At 38.6% G+C, this 24,110-nt stretch overlaps 1 protein-coding gene across 4 annotated transcripts in view; it reads left to right on the top strand.

Moving 5' to 3' along the window:
* Window positions 1-24,110, top strand: part of CLCN3 (chloride voltage-gated channel 3) — an 86,526-nt gene that overhangs the window by 52,075 nt on the left and 10,341 nt on the right. For all 4 annotated transcript variants that reach the window (XM_070415459.1, XM_070415461.1, XM_070415460.1 and 1 more), the window contains 8 exons: window positions 2,200-2,299; window positions 4,133-4,320; window positions 5,806-5,928; window positions 7,290-7,496; window positions 11,151-11,231; window positions 12,401-12,946; window positions 17,617-17,803; window positions 21,492-21,890. In XM_070415459.1, coding sequence (XP_070271560.1) covers window positions 2,200-2,299; window positions 4,133-4,320; window positions 5,806-5,928; window positions 7,290-7,496; window positions 11,151-11,231; window positions 12,401-12,946; window positions 17,617-17,803; window positions 21,492-21,890 — 1,831 coding nt within the window. The remainder of the gene's footprint in view (window positions 1-2,199; window positions 2,300-4,132; window positions 4,321-5,805; window positions 5,929-7,289; window positions 7,497-11,150; window positions 11,232-12,400; window positions 12,947-17,616; window positions 17,804-21,491; window positions 21,891-24,110) is intronic.

Raw genomic sequence — 24,110 nt, forward strand, 5'->3', positions numbered from 1 at the left:
CCAAAAATACATTTTTTTAAAAAAGAGATAGAAAGAAAGAAATCTCTTTGACAGCAAAATTTTAAATTCCAAAAAGCCCTTTGTAACTTTATGGTCTGCAATCTATATATATATCAAAGTCTAAGTGTCCGTCCAACCATCCGACTGGTAGCTATGATGCACACTGACCACCAGAGGGCAGACGCTGTCATGATGCGCACTGGCCATTTACAAAGAAACGGCAGCGTGGACCTGGTGCCCACAAACACTTGCTTCCCCCAAATGGGACACACCCCACCACCACCCCGGAGCGACACCCCACCAAATTGCAGCCAACACTGCCAAGACCCCATGGCGCAAAATGCGGCCCACAGCCTAGCCCGGAAACAGTGGCTGTGGGTGCCAGGTAATGACGTCATGTAGCAATGTCCAGCTTCCTTGGAGTTTCTTCAGCCCAGGAACCCAACTTGCTTTATAGCCAGGTGCAAACATTTTACAGTTTAACCAAATGTCTGGGAAGCATTTTCACATGCCTCATCTCATTTGATCCTCACAGAATTCCTGGAGAAAGTAGATAGGAGACTCAGTAGAATCCTGTTTTCTTTTCATTAGCTGGAAAACAGAGATTTAGAAAGTTTAGAAACTTGACCCGAATGAAAAGAAGTAAGAAATGGTGGAACTTGAAAATGACTTCAGGTTTTCTCACTGTGCAGAATATAGTTAAACACTGCTGCAGTTAAATATTTCACCCTTTGTTCTCCCTGTGTGATCTACAATAATAATCTGCTTCTTGTTGATATTTACTGCTGTGTTGCTGACAGTTACCTGAGAGAGAAGTTGGGGTGCTTCACTGGACCAGAAAAAGTTTAGCTACATCAGAAAGCAGGTCTAATTAAGCAAGTTTATTATATAAAAGGCTAAGTTGACTCGCACATGCACAATACATATAAAGCTCTTGCTGGTGCTCTCCTAGGGGACAGTTGAGCACTGAAGTCCTACTCAGAGGATATTGCTCCTCCTGCCCCCTTCTTTTAGCCAATTTTATCTCTGTGCTGGTAGTAATGAAGTTTCTAGAATATGGCTTTTCCCCCTTTTTATTGAATTTATTGGGGTGACACTGGCTATCAAAATTATACAGGTTTCAGGTGCACAATTCCACAACACATCATCTGTACTATATTGTGTGTTCACCACCCCAAGTCAAGTCTCTGTCCACCACCATTTATCCCCTCATACCCTCCTCCAGCCTCCCCCACTCAACCCCTCCCCCAGTAATCAACACACTGTTGTGTCCATGAGTTTTTTTCTTTCTTTTTTGTTCAATCCCTCTACCCCCTCCTCAGCCCCTCACCCCCCAGCTGTCAGCCTGCTCTCTATCTATGAATCTGTCTCCTTTTTGCTTGTTAGTTCATTTTGTTCATTAGATTCCACATATGAGAGGAATCGGATGGTACATGTCTTTCTAGAACATGGCTTTTTAAAGCAGCAATCCTAGTTAAACAGGTTTAGATTTAGAAGTGCATTCTTATTAAGAGAGGAGGACTTGGCTTCCTGTGTCTTAGTAGAGTGAGATCTGGAAACCAAACCTGTTAACACTATGCTAACCTCACCTCCTCCACAATGTTCAGTGGAGGGTACATCTGCCTTACACAGTGATAAAGGAGGGCCTCTGGACCTGCCAGTGGGATGGGAGCTCTTCATTCCTGCATATTTACAGACCTATACATTTATTTGTACATTTATTTTGATAGTCCCTTTATTTACATGATTGTTTTGTACTACATTAATGGGCATGGAACTGTTATTCACTGACCTTACCTTTTAAAGAATGTAATAATCCACTTAGCTTCTAGGAGCAGAGAATGACTAGGGAATGATCCACATTTCAAGCTTTAATGCCTTATTTCTGTGAATATAAAAGATGCATACCAGCTAAATTTGATACGGTTTAGACCGGTCTGGGTCAGACTTTATATGGTTTGTGGATGGATCCCTTGGCTCAAATTCTGAAGTTCTTACTAAAATATATATCTCTGAGTAAATGTTTGTCATTGGTTTATAGGTATAGCACTGATAGTGGTTCCGCCCCAAACTCACCTTCCCCATTATTTAGTGTAGAAAGTACTGTCCTGTGTGTAATAACTGAGAAAATTGTTATATTCTAGAATTGTGGCTTCTAGTCATAGTTTGAAAATGAAGCATAAGCATTTCTAATTTCAGATCAACAGCAAAAAGAAAGAATCAGCATGGGAAATGACGAAAAGCTTGTATGATGCGTGGTCAGGATGGCTAGTGGTAACACTGACAGGATTGGCATCCGGTAAGGAAATTTTTAATGCCGTCCTTTTCTCGTTAACAGAACAATAAGTAGGGCTCTCTCCTTTCCACAATTTTTTTTCAGGTATTGTTGGGTTTTTAAAATCATTTTTATTTTGTTTCTTTCCTCCAAAACTCTTCTTAAACACAAGACTAGAAGGCAGGAGGCTTCTGCATCTCATTTTGGCTCTATCCAATTTTTTAAATCTTTCTGGGCTCAGTTTCTGTGTCTGTAAAGTACATGGTTTGGACCAGATGATCAATAAAATATCTTTTAAAGTTAACTTCATAATAAGTAAGTAATATTTATTGAGTGCTTTCTATGTGTCATACACTGCTCTAAAAGCTTTATATATATATGTAAGCCTCATACAATTCTATGGTATATGTCAGTGATTTTCAACCTTTTTCATATCATGGCACACATAAACTAATTACTAAAATTCTGTGGCACACCAAAAATGTATTTTTTGCTGATCTGACAAAAATAGGTATCATTTTATTGTTGTTGTTTATCCTCAACCGAGGATATTTTACATTGCTTTTTCAGAGGGGTGGAGGGAGGTAGGGAGAGAGGGAGGAAGGAAGGGGAGAGAGTGGAGGGGGAGGTAGAGAGAGAGAGAGAAAAACACCGATGTGGGAGAGACACATCAACTGGGGTGGGGAGTGAACCCACAACCCAGGTACATGCCTCTGACTGGAAATCAAACCTGGTGCACTCTGGTGCACAGGCCGATGCTCTAACCACTGAGCTGCCAGCCAGGGCAAAAATAGGTATTCTTTAGATTCATTCACACCATACAGCTATTGTGCTGGCAGTTGTCATTTTTTTATTTGATAGTGTAAGGGAAAAGAAGTCAGTGCCCCTGACTAAATAGTCAGGTATTGCATGTTTTAAAAATTCTTGCAGCTCACCGGTTGAAAATCTCTGGTATATATGTTATTATTATCACCATTTTACAGACGAGGGGACTGAAGCACAGACAGACGTTAATAAATGGCCAAAGATTTAAATTTAGGCAGTTTAGTTCAAGAGCCTACACTTTTAACCACCATGCTAGAGTAACCAAAAAGCCCGTGTGTATGAGATTTTTAAGAATAGCATTGAAGATCTGAAAACAAACAGTAAGGACTGTTTTAATGACTTTCAGCTTCCACTGTGGAAGATTATGTCCAGAAGAGCATGAGAAAAAATTAAAATTTGTGTGGAGAATAGAGGAAACTACTGATAACTCTAAATGACATGCACAAGAATTATGTGACTCATGGATCTTTTTATATGGTGAAAGGACCTAGATTTTGGCCATACATTTGTGTATTTTTTTATATCCTCTCAATAAATGATCTTGATATATTTGATCTTTTGATATTTAAGAAAAAAATGAAAATCTATCACAGTAATTAATTAATGCTAGGAGTTTCACTAATTATTTCTAATGGACATTAAATTAATTCTGTTAAGTTTTGGATTGAAACATACTAGTAAAAACTCTGACTTCAGTAACCAGGTTTGTGAACCTCTGCCAGGTAGCTGTCTTTTGAAGATGTTTTAGTATCTTTTAAACACCTTTTTAAAAAATCACAATTAATTTGAATGATGTAACTAGTTTTAATTTCAAACAAAAAATGACAGTTTTAAAGAATAGGAATTTACAGTTTTTAAAAAGTAGTATAAACTTATGATAATGAAAATTTGAAAATCTTAAATTCACTTTATATTACCTATGTGACCCTTTATTTGTAGGGAGTCCCTGTTTTCCTTGGCTTTTTTAACTTGATAGTTCTTAACTCCCAAAAATAAACTTAATTTTTTACCACCTCTGACTTGTTTTTATAGGGGCATTGGCTGGATTAATAGACATTGCTGCTGATTGGATGACTGACCTCAAGGAAGGCATTTGCTTTAATGCTTTGTGGTACAACCATGAACAGTGTTGTTGGGGATCTAGTGAAACAACATTTGAGGAGAGGGATAAATGTCCACAGTGGAAAACATGGGCAGAGTTAATTATAGGTCAAGCAGAGGTAAGTCTTCTTTGTCTCAAGATGAATTAAAAATTGCTGTAGAGAAATGAATCTCCAAAATCATTTAATTATAGAGTTAACCACAGATGATTGCAACCTGCATTAAAGGGGAAAAAAGAAAGAAATGTAATAGGATAGAATGAAAAATATGAGACTACTTTGCAGCAAGTAAAATATAAGTATTGTTTCAAGAAACTCTTGTATTAATTATACAGTAACATACGAGTCTACTGGGCTATGATGTGAAATGTATTTCTTACTGTAGAAAAGAAGTGCAGTAGGGGATCTGTGTGACAACCACAAACAGTTGTCATGAAGACACGTTACTAAAGCTGCTTAACATATTACTTCACAATTATTTGGGAAGTATGAATTATCAAAAACTTTAGTAAAATAAGGCCTAACTGGAGATATCTTGGAGAAATCCATAGATTTTTCTTCATGGCATTACAGTATTGAAGTGATTATTATCCTGTTCTTGATGTTCTATAATGAACATTTTAGGAGTTAGAATATTATCTATATATATAAAAAGCCAGTGTCCATGATGACCAGGATGACCAAACAACTGGTCACCATGTGGTGCGTTGAGCACCTCTCGGTCCCTCCACCCTGGCCTGCGAGCAGAGCTGGGTGGGACTGGGGACTGGTGAGTAGGCTGAACGGCTGACCTCTTGGTCCCTGCCCCCAGCTCCAGGTCCCGATGGATCAGTGTTGGTGAATGGGGGGGTGGGATTGGGGTGGGTGGTGGGAGGACCGGTCTGGCTGTCAGAGCATTGGGATCAACAGGTCATCCCTGGCTGCTCAGGGGCTCACGCCTGCGGGAAAGCAGGCGCTGGTGACTTCACCTCCATACATGTGCGTCCGGCTGGCCGCTGATGGAACGTGCTACCTGCTTGGGGCCGCTCACGCTGGGGCAGCAAGGTCGTGGGCGTGCCCTGCAGCTTCCATCAGTGCCTCAAGCCCTAGCAGCGGTGGCGGTGGTGGCGCTGCGCGCATGGAGGTAAAGTTGCCTGCACCTACTTTCCCACAAGCCTGAGTCCCCGAGCAGCCGGGGATGAACTGGTGATCCCAACAGCCTGACAGCCCTACAACAGAGGCAGCATTCGGCCTGGGGACTGCCGAATGGGCAAAAGATGGAGGCTAGGCCTAGGGACCCTACCTGCACGATTTCATGCGCTGGGCCTCTAGTATAATATATATTGTTATAGGATCATATATGGATATGTTTTTAAAAATTGGTTATAGCTGAATTTTAGAGATTAAAGTATAGTTGAGGCTCTGCACAATAAGACTAAGTCTCCTTGGGATGGATACAAATATGTTTTTGGATTCTACTTAAATGTTTGTTCATGTAAAGCTTTTATTATTGTGGAAGTAAAACCAGGAGCCTTTACAAGTTTTACCCATTTCTTATGAGGCAAGCACTTGCATTAGTGGTGCACTATAAATTAAATTCATACTACTGAACTGTTTGCTTTATAGGGTCCTGGTTCTTACATCATGAACTACATAATGTACATCTTCTGGGCCTTGAGTTTTGCCTTTCTTGCTGTTTCTTTGGTAAAGGTATTTGCTCCATATGCCTGTGGCTCTGGAATTCCAGAGGTAAGCCATACAGTATTTAGTATCATTAAACATTTAGTAATTGTTATGATGCTTATCTTTTTTGCTTCTAGGGAAAGTAGTTGTTTTGTTTTTTGGGGGGGGGGGGGCGGGATGGTTTGTTTGTAATATAAAAAAAGAAAAGTTTAGCTGGTTTAGCTCAGTGGGTAGAGCGTCAGCCTGCAAACTGAAGGGTCCCAGGTTTGATTCCAGTCAAGGGCACATGCCCAGGTTGCTGGCTCCATCTCCAATGGGGTCTGCAGGAGGCAGCCGATCAGTGATTATCTCTCATCATTGATGTTTCTATCTCTCTCTCCCTCTCCCTTCCTCTCTGAAATCAATAAAAATATATTTAAAAAACAAAAAAGAAAAGTTTAAAAAATGTAAGCTTATTGTAGACATTGAAAGAAATTCTGCCCTATAGTCATTTCACCATTTACCTTGGAGGTTGATTTTTTTTTTTTCTTAACACTAATTTATCACATGGCTAAACAAATAGCATAAGACTTACTTAGACCCCAAGAACCTGAAGAATTACCTTGTAGCCTGAAGTTATTTGATAAATTGATGTTTTGATTTAAATACATTCTTTCTCTCTCTTTTTCTATATAAATATATTTTAATTAAATAAGTTAATTCTTGAATTTGGCAGATAATATAACCATTTTATACTTTAAAATAAACATTGGGTCATAGTGAGTCAATAGCACAAACTTTTGTGTTTTATTGTTTATCAACAGTAAAGGAGGCTATAGTTAGGATTGAACATCATATCAACTCATTTCTTTCCCCCACTTTGTATTTTTCTGTGTTAAATAATTTACCACTTTTTCTAGTGCATTTCTTTTAAAAGCTAAATTGTAGTGATTTTCAAAGTCTATTAATATCTTAAGTAAGGAGCAGTATCATGCAGTTTTTAACAGTTGTCACTTAACGTGTAGATAAATATTACATATAATTTACATACTGAGAAGGCATAATATCTTTATTTCTGACACAAAATGTCTGAAATATATCTAACTATTATATTTCTACAACAAATATTTAAATTTGTCTTTTTCTGGTTTGTAATTATATATCTTGTATTAAGGTCTGTATTCCCTTGAACGTGGCCTGATATTTCAGTTTTGTTCGTGAGATAGGTTTGCCTTCTATCCTTGCTTGGGGCAGTGTTAGAATATGATATAAATTTATTATATGTAGTGTATTAGTTAAAGCTTTTGAAAAATTGTAAATTGTTCATAGTCCACCAAAATTTATGAGGTGGTATTCTGAGTAAAACAAGAGAGTAACTTAAGTTAGTTAAGTTCTCATGGTTTGGTTTTTTTTTTGGATATCAATCTGTCTTAATCTTTCCTTTGTAGATTAAAACTATTTTGAGTGGATTCATCATCAGAGGTTACTTGGGAAAATGGACTTTAATGATTAAAACCATCACATTAGTACTGGCTGTGGCATCAGGATTGAGTTTAGGAAAAGAAGGTCCCCTGGTACATGTTGCCTGTTGTTGTGGAAATATTTTTTCTTACCTCTTTCCAAAGTATAGCACAAATGAAGCTAAAAAAAGGGAGGTAAGTGTCTTTTCTAGTTTATTTGATGTATAAATACCTGTCATATACACTTAATTCAGTTGAAGAATTTTCTAGTGTAAAAATCACATTTACTCTTTACTTTTTGGATACATTTTGTGTTCAGATTAAAATTACAATGGGAAAATTGTTTGCTTCCTTCTCTCTTTGTGAATAATCGCTAATTGCTTTGCCTTATACCTCCTCTCCTCTGAAGTGTTTCTCAAATGTAGTATTATTTTACTCTTCTCTCTCACCATCAGTATTTCTCCAGGGTTGGAAATCTTAACAGCTGTGTTTCCCTCTGGGAGGAGTCTCTGATGCCAGTGGGTGTGTGTGTCATCTGCGGAGAGCTGTCTGGCCCCAGGGGCAGTTCTGAGGGCCTCTAGACTGCCTGAGGTTTAAATCAGAGATTTACATTAAAGGAGATGTAGGAACTCCTCTTTATTCAGCTGTTCGGGGAAGTTTCTTTTACCATATTTTAAAAGGCCAGCCTGAGATCGACCGGAGGTCTTTAAACTTTACATCTTACAGTTTCCCTGATGTTTCTAAATTGCTCCGGATGTCTTCTAGAAGGAAAGTAGGCTCCTGGGATAATCTGTGTTAGCTCTAAACTTGGGAGGCCCAATCCCATCCAGTTTTCCCAGTCTCATCTGCAGTCCTAGATGGTGCAGAGCCCTTTGGGTTTTTAAGGTACAGTATTTTATATCTCATTAAATATTGAGAATTCAGGGGTTTCTGGCCCTAGCATAGGAAGAGCTTTCAGCCTGTTGTTTTTTATACTACAATGAAAAAAGTAGAATATTTTTATCAAACTATTTAATTCCTCAATTGATATAATTCCCGTTCATTTTAATGTTAGCACTGAAACGTCCTTGCATTGGCAGTAGTCTAAAAGTGGAACATTTCAGAGCATCATTGCTCTATCTCTGGATGATAATTGTGATTTCAGTACTATCCTGTATATAACAGCAATTTTCTGCCTTTTTCATCTCATGGCACACATAAACTAATTATTAAAATTCTGCAGCACACCAAAAAAATACATTTTTTTGCCAGTCTGACAAAAAATAGGTATAATTTTGATTCATTCACACCGGAAGGCTATTGTATTGGCTGTTGTCATTTTTTTTCATTTGACAAAAGGGAAAAGAGGCCAGTATCCCTGACTAAATAGTTAGGTGTTGCATGTTTTAAAAATTCTCATGGCACACTGGTTGAAAATCGCTGTTATGTAATTAGGATAACTAACATTATTATTGATTACTTACTATGTATCTGGTTCTATGTCATATTCTTTACTTGCATCTTAAAATTTAATCCCATGATAATCCTATTAACATGGCATTATTATTCTCATTTATAGATAGGTAACTAAACTAAATCTTGGCTAATTTGCCCAAGATTACGTGTCAGAGTGTAGATTAAAATTTATTTTTCTTCCATTCTAAAGTCTATACTCTTGACTATCCTAATACTACTACTACTACTATGACTGTGTGGACATGTGTTTATGTCTTCTCAAAGCAAAACCTAAACTATACTATAGCAGGGCAAGTTAATGGTTAAATGGAACTATAGCATTTGTCTCCCCAGTTCAATTCCTTTACTTGCTATTGTACCATGACAATTTGGGGGTAAGATTTGTATTTTTATTTATTCATTATAAGTGAAAAATGTAATTTATTAGAAATTGTTATAGAAATTTAATTCATCTGAATTTTAATATACACACTGTGATGCTTAGTAATGTTTATGACAATTTTATTCTGTCACCTCAGTATATAAATGTGTAGAGTTTACTTGTTAGGGTACTTGTTAGTGAAAGCATTAAAGCCTCATATTTTGTCTTTCTTCCTATACCCACTTCTTTGACATTTTTTAATTAAATGATTCTAAAATACTAAAGATATTAAAATGTGTGTTATAGGTATATGGGTATTAGTTTGATTATAAAATTCTATTTTATTAAATGTAGAATTAGAAAATTCAGTTAAATATGTTGTCTGCAGTTCCATTAATGGGAAAAACAAAACAGAAAGTAAGTTAAATTTTCTCACACTTCTTCCCTAAATAAGCAAAGTCTATATTCTTAAAGCCAGATACGATTTAATTAAAACACATACTTGTTTATTTTTAATTTACCAAACAGTAACCTGACTATGTAGTTTGTACTCTTAATCATTTACAATTTAATTTTGATGATTTCTAATTTCTTTTTCAGAAATGTAAAACTTGACCATTTGAGGAAATGCTTTGGTAGCCTCAAATATTTACTGAAGTAGTGAAAAGAATAAAGACTCTTAGAAAAGCAATTAGAAATAGATGCCCAGTGTGTAGTTGGCTTCACACTGGTGGGACTTGGGCAGTGTCCAAGTGACAGACCAGGAAGTTGCAGAGAAGATCCACCAGAGAAGTTATTATGTGATTCTGGCTGGTGAGGCTGTATCCTAAGGGGCAGCCATTGTTTGTGCTGAAGGCTCTCCATACTGGTAGTGGCAGTATTTTCAGAGGACTTAGGGTAGTGAAAACATAGGGAAACTCAGTAGTTTTTAAGTTCCCTGGATATTTTACTAGGATTTGGACTAAGGCAATTATTAATGACTAGTAGCCTGGTGCACGGATTAGTGTATATTGAAAGGAAATTAATTAGAAGAAAGATGTGTGCAGTAATTATATTACTGCAAAAAATTACATGTCAAAATAGCATATATAATATAGTATTACAAAATTAAAACGCTGCAATTGGCGCCAGCGAGAGCTTTATATGTATCGCACATGCACGAGTCAATGTTTATTTTTAAATTGCTAGTGCGCCTCATATGTACCTGCCGGTTGTTTGGTTGGACGGTCGGACGGATGTACAGTTGGACACGTAGCCTTTTATATATGTAGATGACGCAGTTAGCTCTAAAATATGAATAAATTATATCCTATTTAAAAATAAGTAAACAGCCCTAGCCAGTTTGGTTCAGTGGATAGAGCGTCGGCCTGTGAATTGAAGGGTCCCGACTTTGATTCCGGTTAAAAAAAAAGAACATATATTAAAGTTATATATAATTACCATTAAAGTATATTTTAGCATACTTTTCAGTTTTATATATAGTGTAGTAGGTACCTCAGTTGCAGGCTCCTCCCCAGCCTGGGCCCTGGTCTGTTGGGGCATGTGCAGGAGGCAACCAATCAATGTGTTTCTCTCACATCAATATTTCTCTGTCTTTTCCTCTCTCTTCCACTTTCTCTAAAAATTAATGGAAAAATATCCTTGGGTGAGGATTAAAAAATAAATAAAAATACGTAAACTCTCCCCTCAAACCAGTTACTACTCTCTCCACTGGTCTTCGCAAACAGACATCTTGAAAGTTGGCTGTATTTATTGCCTCTTTTTTATATCCCATTTATATTAGCATATCTCACATAAGGTTTTTTTTTTTTTCTTTACTGAATATTGAATATATGATTGACCTTTCAATTAAAGCAGAAGATAAAAAAAATCTTTTTAGAGGAAATACATATTTGCATTTGCTTGGGGAGGAGGGAGACATATGAGTTAAATTCAGAAGTCATCTCGAAAATTCGAGTAATGTGAAGAATTTTTATTTGGCATATGTTTGAACTATAAAAACACGAAATAAACCACATCCTTTTTTTTTTTAGGTGCTCTCAGCTGCCTCAGCTGCAGGTGTTTCTGTGGCCTTTGGTGCACCGATCGGAGGAGTTCTTTTTAGCCTGGAAGAGGTAGGTTAAAAAAAAGAACATATATTAAAGTTATATATAATTACCATTAAAATATATTTTAGCATACTTTTCAGTTTTATATCTAGTGTAGTAGGTATAGACTTTGTTTTTAAGTTTTCAAATTTATTTTCATAAACTTATTTTTCACTCATACATAAAAGGTAATATACTATATATGTTCTTTACCTTGAGAAAATTTTTTAAAATATATTCTTTAAAATGATTAGTTATTGTTTAAAATTTAACTTTGCTGACATATTAAAGTAAGCAGATATGAATTTGATTTAATAAAGAAATATTTAAAACGATCTATCTCTATTAGCTTAAATACAGCCTTTTTATTTAAATTTTTTAATTAATTCCTAAATCATCTTTGTAAGTTTTTCTTCTGTGATTATTTGTATTGCAGTTATTGATGTTTGAGGAGATCATTTTAGTTGCTTTAGTAGAATATTTTATTTTTGTTTTCTCTTTGGTGCTTAAGACTTTTTACACATTTACACAGAAATATGACTAGGGATATTTTAAAATGTACTTTTCTACGCCGAGACCGGTTTGGCTCAGTGGATAGAGCGTCGGCCTGCGGACTGAAAGGTCCCGGGTTCGATTCCGGTCAAGGGCATGTACCTGGGTTGCGGGCACATCCCCAGTAGGAGATGTGCAGGAGACAGCTGGTCGATGTTTCTCTCTCATCGATGTTTCTAACTCTCTATCTCTCTCCCTTCCTTTCTGTAAAAAATCAATAAAATATTAAAAAAATAAATAAATAAAATAAAATGTACTTTTCTAGTTATTTCTATTTTTTCCTCTTTTTAAAATTTAATATAGAAGAGGTAAATCAAATACTTCTGTATGAGCTAACGGGAGCTGGTGGCAGTACATTTATTGTTAACTACTATGATTGGAAGTTAAATTCATTTTGAAAATAAGAAATCCTAGGTATTTTAAATAATTATTAGACATTTATGACTAGTTGATATTGTGAATGTATAATGAGTGATAGTTAAAGTTAATAAAACATCAATATTTTTCTTATCATAGTGAAATCCATTCTATGTAAATTCCAGTGGCAGCAAAATTTAGAGCTATGATATTTACTGTTCAAGTTATATCAGAAACATTTTATAAAATTATATCATTAATTTTTCTTTTTCTTTTTTTTTTTTTAGGTTAGCTATTATTTTCCTCTTAAAACTTTATGGAGATCATTTTTTGCTGCTTTAGTTGCTGCATTTGTTTTGAGATCCATTAATCCATTTGGTAATAGCCGTCTGGTCCTTTTTTATGTGGAGTATCATACACCATGGTACCTTTTTGAACTGTTTCCTTTTATTCTCCTCGGGGTATTTGGAGGGCTTTGGGGAGCCTTTTTCATTAGGGCAAATATAGCTTGGTGTCGTCGACGCAAATCCACCAAATTTGGAAAGTATCCTGTCCTTGAAGTCATTATTGTTGCAGCCATCACTGCTGTGATAGCTTTCCCTAATCCATATACTAGGCTCAACACCAGTGAACTGATTAGAGAGCTTTTTACAGACTGTGGGCCCCTGGAATCCTCTTCTCTTTGTGACTACAGAAATGACATGAATGCCAGCAAAATTGTTGATGATATTCCTGATCGTCCAGCAGGCGTCGGAGTATATTCAGCTATATGGCAGTTATGCTTAGCACTCATATTTAAAATCATAATGACAGTATTCACTTTTGGTATCAAGGTAAGTGCCAATGTGGGGTGATGTTTAACTAATCTTGGCATGATCAAAACTTGTATGTGGAATGAGAGATGAAATTTTTATGTAAAGGTGGTTGTTTCATAACCATGGCCTGAAAAAGTTCTTATTTTGGGGGTTCAATTTTAAGAAATGAAAAAAAAAAAAAAAGAAATCCTTAGGATATATTGTTGAGCCATGGTATCTGTTAATTTGTAACAAATTACCCCTAAATCTAGCAACGTATGATAACTTATTTTGCTTTTGATAATGGTCTGATTTGGTTAAGGACTCAGCTGACATGTTTTGGTCTCTCATACAGTTGTCATGAGACATGGCTAAGGCTGCTCATCTCATAGACATTCATTTGTCTGGCACCTGGTCTGAGAAGATTCAGACAGCTAGAGCTGGAACCTCTGGCCTTTTCTAATATCTCTCCCTCTGGTTTTTCTGGCATGGTGGCCTCAGGGTGGTTAGATTTCCTACATGGTAGCTCAGGTTTCCAAAAGCAAGTGTCCCAAGAGGACCATTTCTAATCTAGCCAAAGAAGTCATACATCATGCCTTCTATTGTGTACTGTTTGTCTAGACAGCCACAAAGGCCCACCGAGGCTCAGGGGGAGGGATATATGTACTACCATTTAGTGGGAGGAGTGTTAGAAAATTCATGATATTTCTAAACCATTTATTAGTTTACTATTGCTGTAGTAATAAGCATAAATTTAGTGGCTTAAAATCACCCAAATTTATTACATTTCTGCAGATTAGAAATCAAAAATAGGCCTTACTGGGCTAACATTAAGGTATTGACAGGGATTCCCCCCCCCCCCCCCCGCCCCAGCCTTCTAGAGGTTGCCCACATGCTTTGGCTCATGGCCCCCTTCTTCCATCTTCATAGCCAGCAATAGATGGTCAAGTCTTTCTTTACCTCATCATTCTGAAACTCACTCTTCTAAATCCTTCTTCCACATTTAAAACACCCTTATTATTACTTTGAGCCCAGCCAGATAATCCAGGATAATCTCCAGTTTGAAGGTCAGCTGATTAACAACCTTAATTTCTCCTTGCTACATAACATAATGAATTCACAAGAATCAGGATATCCATCTTTAGGAAGCCACTTTTCTACCTTACCATATCCCTGTAGGGGTTACCTTGAAAGGACACTGCTGAAGCAAGAGTTAAATTACTAAGCCCAAAGCCTTTTTAAAAAATATATATATTTTATTGATTTTTTACAGAGAGGAAGGGAGAGGGATAGAGAATTAGAAACATCAGTGGGAGAGAAACATTGATCAGCTGCCTTCTGCACACCCCCTATTGGGGATGTGACCTTGACAGGAATCGAACCTGGGACCCTTCAGTCCGCAGGCCAGCACTCTGTCCACTGAGCCAAATCGGTTAGGGCGCCCAAAGCCTTTTTCCATCAAGGACTTGGTCCTTATGTCCTGGGACATTGTTTTTTTCTAAGTTATGAAAGTGAGAATAACATTTGATAGTGATTTGCCAGTAAATATAATTCTATTATGTGACTGTCAGTGATGTATATCAGATGTCAGCTAATCCTTATTCTTTAAATTACTCTACCTGTAATCTACACTAATAAAAGACAAAGATGCTAATTGACCGTACCTTCGCTACGCCCCAAGCCACACCCATCAGCCAATCAGAGCGACTATATGCCAATTAACCCAACCAAGATGGCGGCCGGCAGCCACGGAGCTGGAGCAAGCAGGAGTCTTGGTTGCCTGGGTGATGGAGGAAGCCAAGCTTCCCGCCGGCCCTGAGCTGGCTGTGGGCTCCGCTCATGGCAACAAAGTTTCAATTATAGAAGACATATAAATCCCAGATACCTGCTTCCAGCCAGCCTCCATTGGAGCTTGGGTGGCTGGGGGCCGTGGACAGCCTACAAACAGCCATCAGCCCCTCACCCAGGCTGGCCACACCCTCATGGGGTGAGGGTCCCTGCTGGGGGTCTTAGCTAGCCTGAAAATGGCCCTCAGCCCCTTACCCAGACTGGCCAGGCACCCCAGCAGGACCCCCCACCCTGAAGGGGCTCTGGCCAGCCTGCAAATGGCCCGGCCCTCAGGCCCTCACCCAGGCTGGCCAGGCACCCCATGGTGGACCCCCACACTGAAGGGGCTGTGGCCAGCCTGCAAACAGCCATCAGCCCCTCACTCAGGCTGGCCAGGCACTCCTATATAATAAAAGGGTAATATTAAAATTGACCCTAACAGCAGAACAACTAGGAATGACTGGTCACTATGAAACACACTGACCACCAGGAGGCAGATGCTCAATGCGGGAGCTGCCCCCTGGTGGTTAGTGTGCTCCCACAGGGGGAGCTCTGCTCAGCCACTAGCCAGGCTGATGACTGCCAGTACAGCGGTGGTGGTGGTGGTGGGAGCCTCTCCTGCCTCCTCAGAAGCGCTAAGGATGTCCGACTGCAGCTTAGGCCTGCTCCCCGCTGGCAAGTTTACATCCCCTGAGGGCTCCCGGGCTGCCAGAGGGATGTCTGACTGCCAGCTTAGGCCCAATCCCCCAGGGAGTGGGCCTAAGCCAGCAGGTGGTCATCCCCCGAGGGGTCCCAGACTGTGAGAGGGCACAGGCCGGGCTGAGGGACTCCCCCAAGTGCACAAATTTTTGTGAACTGGGCCTCTAGTTCATATAATAATATTCTCTAGTGTTAGTGTGCTTTCACAGCTGTACATTGTGGAGAGTAACAGCTTGATTTTAACAAAATTGGAGTGGTGTTGAAATATGGTCTTTTGTTTTTTTAAATTTTTATTTAGTTATTTTTAAAGAAAGAGAGAGAGGACGGGAGAGAGAGAGATTTGTTGTTTCACTTATTTATGTATTCATTGGTGACTCTTGTATGTCCCCTGACCAGAAATATGGTCTCTTTTGTATTATCCTCTATGTTTAGTCCACATTATAGTAATTAAATATAATTAATTAAATATAAGACTTAAATATTAGAAAAACCTTGAAATTTTCCTTTTTCTTCTTAGTGAATCAAATTAAAGGAGTTGTTAAAGCTCCTATTTCTACAGTAAGTTGATTTTCTGTCTAAAAACAACAGCAAACAACACACCCTTAGTTGAGCTACAGGATACCAGAGGCCTCTTACCCTCTGCTTTAGCCAAAGGATCTAACTGGCAGGAGAGTGAAAAACATATTTTGATCCCTTCTATTTGGATATTCAGTTAATGATCCTGATATATCTTCAACTTGCCAACACTTTGTGCTCAGCTTATTTCATATCCACAACAGTTTAGAGCTATTAGTCTTTTAATAGTCTTTAAATGATCTTGCTTAATGTGTTTACTGTTTCTATTATCCTCATTAGATTCATATGTACGAATTAATTAAAAGGAGAAAAATATTTATTGACTAAATATATATATAATGTATGCATGCATGAATACATATAAATATACTAGAAGCCTGTGCACGAATTCATGCACCAGTGGGGTCCCTCGGCCTGGCCTGCGGGATTGGGCCAAAACTGGCTCTCTTACATCCCCTGAGGGGTCCCAGATTGCGAGAGGATGCAGGCCAGGCCAGGGGACCCCACCGATGCACGATCCAGGCCGGGGAGAGACATGAGAGGTTGGCCAGCCAGGGAGGGGCCACGGGAGGGCTCCAGGGCGTGTCCGGCCCATCTCACTCAGTCCTGATCAGCCAGACCCCAGCAGCAAGCTAACCTACCAGTTGAAGCATCTGCCCCCTGGTGGTCAGTGCATGTCATAGCAACCGGTTGAGCAGCCTTAGCATATCATTAGCATATTATACTTTGGTTGAACAGCTGACTAGTCGACTGGACACTTAGCATATTAGGCTTTTATTATATAGGATAATGTAAAATCACTACACAATTATTGGGACACCTGAAAACATTGCCCGCTTTATATTGTACCACTTAAGAGTGATAGCATCTTATGTTTCTATCATTTTATAACAAGTAATATATAGGAAGGACATAATCTTGGAGTAAAGGCAGTACTTCATACTGAATTGATTTAGAATTATGAAAAGTGCTTTGTACTGTTCTTTCTCTTTCCACATTTTACCATGTACTAATGAAAATTTTGTTAGGGGTTGGCATTAAGGAACCCCTACCTAGAGAAATAACCCTTGGGTTATTTTCTCTTTGGAGTAGAGCAGTGGTTCTCAACCTTCCTAATGCTGCGACCCTTTAATACAGTTCCTCATGTTGTGGTGACCCCCAACCATAAAATTATTTTCATTGCTACTTCATAACTGTAATTTTGCTACTGTTATGAATTGTAATGTAAATATCTGATATGCAGGATGTATTTTCATTGTTACAAATTGAACATAATTAAAGCATAGTGATTAATCACAAAAATAATATGTAATTATATATGTGTCTTCTGATGGTCTTAGGTGACCCCTGTGAAAGGGTCATTCGACCCCCAAAGGGGTCGCGACCCACATGTTGAGAACCACTGGAGTAGAGAATGTGATGTGTTATTTTGTAACTGAATTCATGGAATTGTTAGGATACTGTATATAAGATTTTGCTAAAAGTTTTAGGATTTTGCTATGTCAATGTGAAAAGAAGCAAAAGTGTTAGAAAGAAATCCACAGAACATAGGTTTCAAGCATGCAGTTGAGGACCTCTGCCTTATCATGTATTCTGTTTTGTTGTAGGTTCCGTCAGGCTTGTTCATCCCCAGCATGGCCATCGGAGCGATTGCAGGGAGGATTGTGGGCATTGCAGTGGAGCAGCTTGCATATTATCACCATGACTGGTTTATCTTTAAGGAGTGGTGTGAGGTTGGGGCTGACTGCATTACTCCTGGCCTCTATGCCATGGTTGGTGCTGCCGCGTGCTTAGGTAACAACCACTGTGTCTGTCTGTGTCTGGATGCCTGTGAGTCTGAGAGAGGAAATGAGTAAGAGCTTGCTTGTGCTTAATTGGTGGGGTGGGGTTAGGGAAAAGGTGAGGCACAAGACAGAGGAAGAGAGTGTTTTCACAGAAATGAAGCAGTACTACTATTATATGATACTAGAGGCCTGGTGCACAACATTTGTGCACTGGAGGGGGGGGGTCCCTCAGCCCAGCCTGGGCCCTCTCAGAGCCCAGGACCCCTCAGGAGATGTCCGCCTAAGCTGGCAGTCAGACATCCCTCTCACAGTCCGGGACCCCTGGCTCCTTACCACCCGCCTGCAGTGGAGGTGAGAGAGGCTCCTGCCACTGCCGCTGTGCTCGCCAGCTATGAGCCAGCTGAGGGGTGCTCCCCCTGTGGGAGCACACTGATCTCCAGGGGGCAGCTCTCCATTGAGCATCTGCTCCCTGGTACTCAGTGCGTATCATAGCAACCAGTCGTTTCGCTGTTCGGTCGATTTGCATATTAGCCTTTTATATAGGATAAACAGTACTAGGTTTTATTTTACCTGCCTCTGAAAATTTGTTAATGCAAAAATTTAATAAAAATTTAATTTAATCTTTTTAATATCACTTAATGCTTTATGACAGAAAACATCTTAGGCTTAATTTGAATCCTGTCCAAGAAGATTTTTGTTTTTTTTCATTGTCAAGAGTCTTAACTTCCCTCCACTAGCTATAGCCTGGTTCCTAGGTTAGCATGCCAGCAAAGCTACAGAGTACCTTTACTTGGGCTCTGCAGTGATTTATTTTTAGCCTCAGTAAAAGGTTTCTTTACCAGCCCTCCCCCATGTAAGGCGTATTTATAGAAAAATGAGAAAAGTCACTACTCTTTTAAAGAAAAGAAAAGCAAGATATTTGCAAGTTTATTTATTGTCCTCTTGGGAATGAAAAGTATTTGTTTTATATTTAAAATGTCAGCTAAGCTTTGGTTATAATATTTAATAATCGTTGGTATTTTGACTTATTTTTGTTCAATACATCAAAATTGTGTAAAGTAATTTTTAATCTTCAACAGTATAATATCAAGTGAAAGTGAAGGACAGAATCATTTTCTCTAAAGTAGCAAGTATTTATTGAGTACCCACTTTCTGTTTAGCACTCTGCTAGGCGCAGTGAGTCATAGAAAAAGAAGTATAAACCATGAACCCAACCTCAACTATAATCAGGTTGGGTAGACAAGACCCACACTGACAAAACAATAGTGAGCAATACATAATGATTATATATTATACTGCAAGAGTCTATGAAAATTGTAGCAATCTAGAGGAAAAAAAGAGCTGAAGTAATTTAGGTAGGGTAAAACATGAACTTTATTTTTAAAGATTAATAGAATTTAGAGGACTTTGTTGAAGAATATAATAATGTGAAGACAAATTAGAATAGTATTCATGGGCCTCTGAAGAAACTGACAGTATTGAAGTACAGAATGCATTTTGGGTACTTTTGGGAAACAAAAAGTTGGATGGTGAGAAGGAGCCAGACTGTGAGATTGCCATGGTTTAAGTTAGGATGAATTTGTATTAGGAATCGGTCAGATCTATGGCAGTTGTGCCTTTGCCACATGTAGCTTGATGACTTTGGGAAAGTTCCTTTACTTCCTTTAAAAAAATTTTTTAATGGAAATAATAACTACCTATCTCTTACAGTTGTTTTGAGGATTATCTATATACAGGCAGTTCTCGGGTTATGTCGAACTTGACGTATGTTGTTTCGTGGTTATGTCGCCATCTCCCATTTACAGTATTTATAAAAAGAAAAAGTCTGTCATTTCGACATACGTACATATGTGCTTTATGTTTTTTATTATTTACCACAAGTAAAGGTCAGGAATTGTTATATTTCTTTTAAATTTGTTTTACTGTTTCACTTCATTACTGCTGTGTATGTGCTCCATGTGAGTGACGTAGGTGCTTATGTAGGTGGGTTCCAAATTACGGCGAAAATTGTGTTATATCGAGCTGTAGGAACAGATCTCCGATGTAACCCGAGGACCTACTGTATATAATAGCCTAAGCAACTGTTATGGCAGAATGACCTGAACGACCAGTCGCTATGATGCACACTGACCACCTGGGGGCAGACGCTCAATGCACGAGCTACCCCCTGGTCAGTGTGCTCCCACAGGGAGCGCTGTTCAGCCAGAAGCCAGGCGGTAAGGAGCCTGCCGCTAAGGAGCAGTGAGCTGAGCGGTGAGCGAGCAGGTGGGCAGTAAAGAGCGAGGGATCCTGGATTGCAAGAGGGATGTCTGCTGAGGGGTCCCAGACTGCGAGAGGGCGCAGGCTGGGCTGAGGACTCACCCCCACCCTCTGACCCTCCCCAGTGCATGAATTTCGTGCACCGGGCCACTAGTATGAGATAAAATGTATATAAAGCTCTTAGCATAGTGCCTGTTAAAATAAGTTCTTCATGAAAAAATAATTTTTAAAAACACTTTTGTAAACTGACTAGGACATGCCTGGCATAGTATAGATAGATAATAGTAGGTCCTTTCTCCCTTTTATTTTTAGGTTAAAAAACAAGAAGGAAGAGTTTAAGCTTAATATAGAATGAACTGGTGAGCCCTGGTAGGTTTCTGAGAGAAGAAGCAACATGGTGAAAGTGTTACTTAGGAAAGGTTAACCTGGGAACATGGCTTAGAAAGTGGATTGAAGGTAATAGGCCTGGAGTTAAGGAGGAAACACAAAATAGTATTAAAATTAAGGAACAAAGTCTTGAGGGTCTGGACTAGGTTGGGAATAGTGAGAATTTAAAAAAAGGTACCCATAGATATTTTGCAGAGCAAATCAGATAGGACTAGGTGAGAGTCTAGGTGTTGGGATAAAGTAAAAGGATGAACCAAGAATGATTACCTAGGTTGTCAGGAAGAATGTGATGCTGGCTCTTGGAGTCAGGGAAGTTGGAATGGGGAGCTCTTTGGGAAGAAGAGTAGTTTAGTTTTAAGTGTGTGATGTTTTCTGTGACAGTGCTTGTGCACTGTCTTTTTAGAGGAAGTCAAGACAAGCACAATAAGATAAGGCGTGCACAGCTGGAGACATGGGGCAAATGCAGCCGTAGAGGGAGACATGTGGGGGAGGCATTGGCATAGAGAAGGTAGTTCAGAATGGTGATTGGGATAGATGAATAGATGAGTTTTCTGAGGGAGGGAATATTATACTGCTACCATAAACCACAAGGCATCAACATTTTGCTTAGTTTGAAAAGGTTTAGAGGAGAGAAATATAGTAAATTAATATTCTACCCACATATAAATTTCATTTGTAAGTTGGTAGTAAACAAGATAGCTATGATGTGCTTCACCAAATTCCTTGAGAATGAATAATCTTTTATAAGGGTGAAATTATGTCTTTGCTATCGCAGTGAAACCAAAATGGCAAAGTTGTTTTGGTTGGACAGCTGTGGTTTTTTATATGAAGCAAGCAGGTTTTGAAATGTTATTTCAAGTCTTCTGTGTTATAAACAAAGATGATTGGTGTTCTTTTAGATCTTATTAAAATAGTAATAATTGTCCTAATAGTAGTTTTCGATGATAATCCTTTTCACTAAGTTTGTATTCACTTGCCTAGTGTAAAAATTCTACTAGCAAGTATTGATGAGGCTCCTGTCCTTCCTGACCAGTGGTGCTTATTTTTTTCAGGTGGAGTGACAAGGATGACCGTCTCCCTGGTGGTTATTGTTTTTGAGCTTACTGGAGGCCTGGAATATATTGTCCCCCTTATGGCTGCAGTAATGACCAGTAAATGGGTTGGAGACGCCTTTGGTAGGGAAGGCATTTATGAAGCGCACATTCGGTTAAATGGATACCCTTTCTTGGATGCAAAAGAAGAATTCACTCATACCACCCTGGCTGCTGATGTCATGAGACCTCGAAGGAATGATCCTCCCTTAGCTGTCCTGACACAAGACAACATGACAGTGGATGACATAGAAAACATGATTAATGAAACCAGCTACAATGGCTTTCCTGTCATAATGTCAAAAGAATCTCAGAGATTAGTAGGATTTGCCCTCAGAAGAGACCTGACAATTGCAATAGGTACCTTCTAAAAAAAAAAAAAATACACATTTATAAGTATCAGTATCTAGATATCTAGGTATATAGATATAGATATATAGTAGATTTCTGGAAGATAGGAAAGCAATAAAATTTAATTGGTTGGGTTTGTGAAGGCAGGTCTTATATTCTTTAGAAAAGGAATTTATGCTTCCATGGATTGTTTTCCTGCTAAATAGAGTTTTATCTTTGACTTGGCATTGGTATTAGTTTGGAATCACATACTTCCCCACCCCCACCCCTCAGATAAGCCTTGTTAAGTTGATTTTTCTTAATTAATATATAATTATTCTTAATGAACATATAAGACTTTAGCAAGTGCCAGGGCATCCAGCAAAATACATTCTTCTATTTAATAAAGTTGGCTTATTTGAATGCAAGTTATTGAAAATTCCATCTTCATTGGTCTGTTTCATACCAGATTCACAAGGTCTTGTTTTTTTAGTTTTGGGGTTTAGGTTTATAATATTAACTTGTAATATCTACTTTAAAGTGAAAAAAGTCATTGAGATTTTATTTTTGGTTAAACATCAGGTTGAAAAAGTATGTAAGTGCTGCTGTATTTTGAGCTAACATTCCTGAAAAAATTTAAAGGCATTAAGCACACTATTTTATTTCTTGGAAATAAATTAAACTTTTTCCCCGAGGAGGAAGCAATTGTGTTCCTCCAAAATTAATTTTTCCTCTTACCCAATAGTACTATAGTCTTAATAAGGAGACCCATAGGCTTCTAGTCCTTTTCTACACAGCTGACTCTCCCCCCTCACCTCCAAAGGTGATAGAGAATATTTTCATTAAGTCATTGCATTGACACTCTGCAGTTTTTAGTAGAGGCCCCTGAGCTGGAAGTGTCAAGCATTTGTCCTGTCTCCAAAGGTCATTCATGTGAGCTCGTCATCCCCCTTTCAACTTATCCCTGTGGCAATTGCAGAAGGATTATAAAATGTTTCCATTCTTGTGCCATTGCAAGAGGAAAGACTAGACAGTGTAGATGAGAGTATTTCTCAAATCAAACTGGAAGGAAACTCAATTTGCAAGAGCTATTAAAGCAGAAAAAAAGAGAGAAGGAAATAGCTTTCAGAGAATATCCTACTCAGTTTAGGAAAAGGTTTACACCTTTAGAAGACTTTTTCAAAGACCGGCAATCCCATCATTCCAAGTTTTGCTCCAAGTAAAACAATAGTAGTTGCCAGAGTGGGCAAAGTATGTGGTCAGACTTGTCTCTGTTCAAGTGTTTCAGCTTCTAAGTCATTGCCCTAGCAAACCTACAATCAGAGAGTTTAATTTCATTGTTTAGATTCCCAGTCTTTAGGTTTTAATGGTAGCCAGGCAAAGAAATGGAAAAGATCAGAATTTTGGAATTTACATAGAAATTTAAAGAAAGAAGGCCAGGTTTTTAAAAGAAGGTGGTAAAGTTAAGAATTATATTCTCACTGAGTCAGTGGATGTATTTTTCAGTTTTTGTTATTGTCTTGAGAAATAGAATGTTGGCTTGGCAGATAGTGTTTACAAGGGAATAGAGGTACTTTCTTTTTTAAAAATATATTTCATTGATTTTTTACAGAGAGGAAGGGAGAGGGAAAGAGAGTTAGAAACATTGATGAGAGAGAAACATCGATCCGCTGCCTCCTGCACACCCCCTATTGGGGATGTGCCCGCAACCAAGGTACATGCCCTTGACTGGAATTGAACCCAGGACCCTTCAGTCCACAGGCCGACGCTCTATCCACTGAGCCAAACCGGTTAGGGCAGGAATAGAGGTACTTTAGATAGGTGAGATCAAGTCACATCCTCAGAAATGTTAGTCACATGACTTTTTGAACACACCTAAGTATTTATCCACATATATTTTTGTAAAGTTTAAGTTTTTGAATGGGAAAAGTGGACCTGTATGTTAGGTTTTACACATATAAGTATAATATATAAAATACCTTAGTAAAGGACAGTTTTGAATACACACTAAACTCAAAATAGATGCATAAAGCTGGCTATTTTATTTTTGTATTCTCTCCATTTCATGGATTTCCTTCTTGTTCCCATGATCTCGCCCTTTCCTCTGCAGTTTTCTGCCTCGTTGCCACTTCCTATCTAGCACTCAGAGGGGGGAGTGGAGGTCGGCAGCAGGACTGAAGCATGTGAAGCCGAGCACACTGGAGGGGGCAATTATCACAGCCTTTCAGATAAAACCTAGGAAGTCAGTTT

Source organism: Myotis yumanensis, unplaced genomic scaffold, assembly GCF_028538775.1.
Source record: "Myotis yumanensis isolate MYYU_CA2020_CCGP unplaced genomic scaffold, mMyoYum1.0.hap1 SCAF_5, whole genome shotgun sequence".
Lineage (NCBI taxonomy): Eukaryota > Metazoa > Chordata > Mammalia > Chiroptera > Vespertilionidae > Myotis > Myotis yumanensis.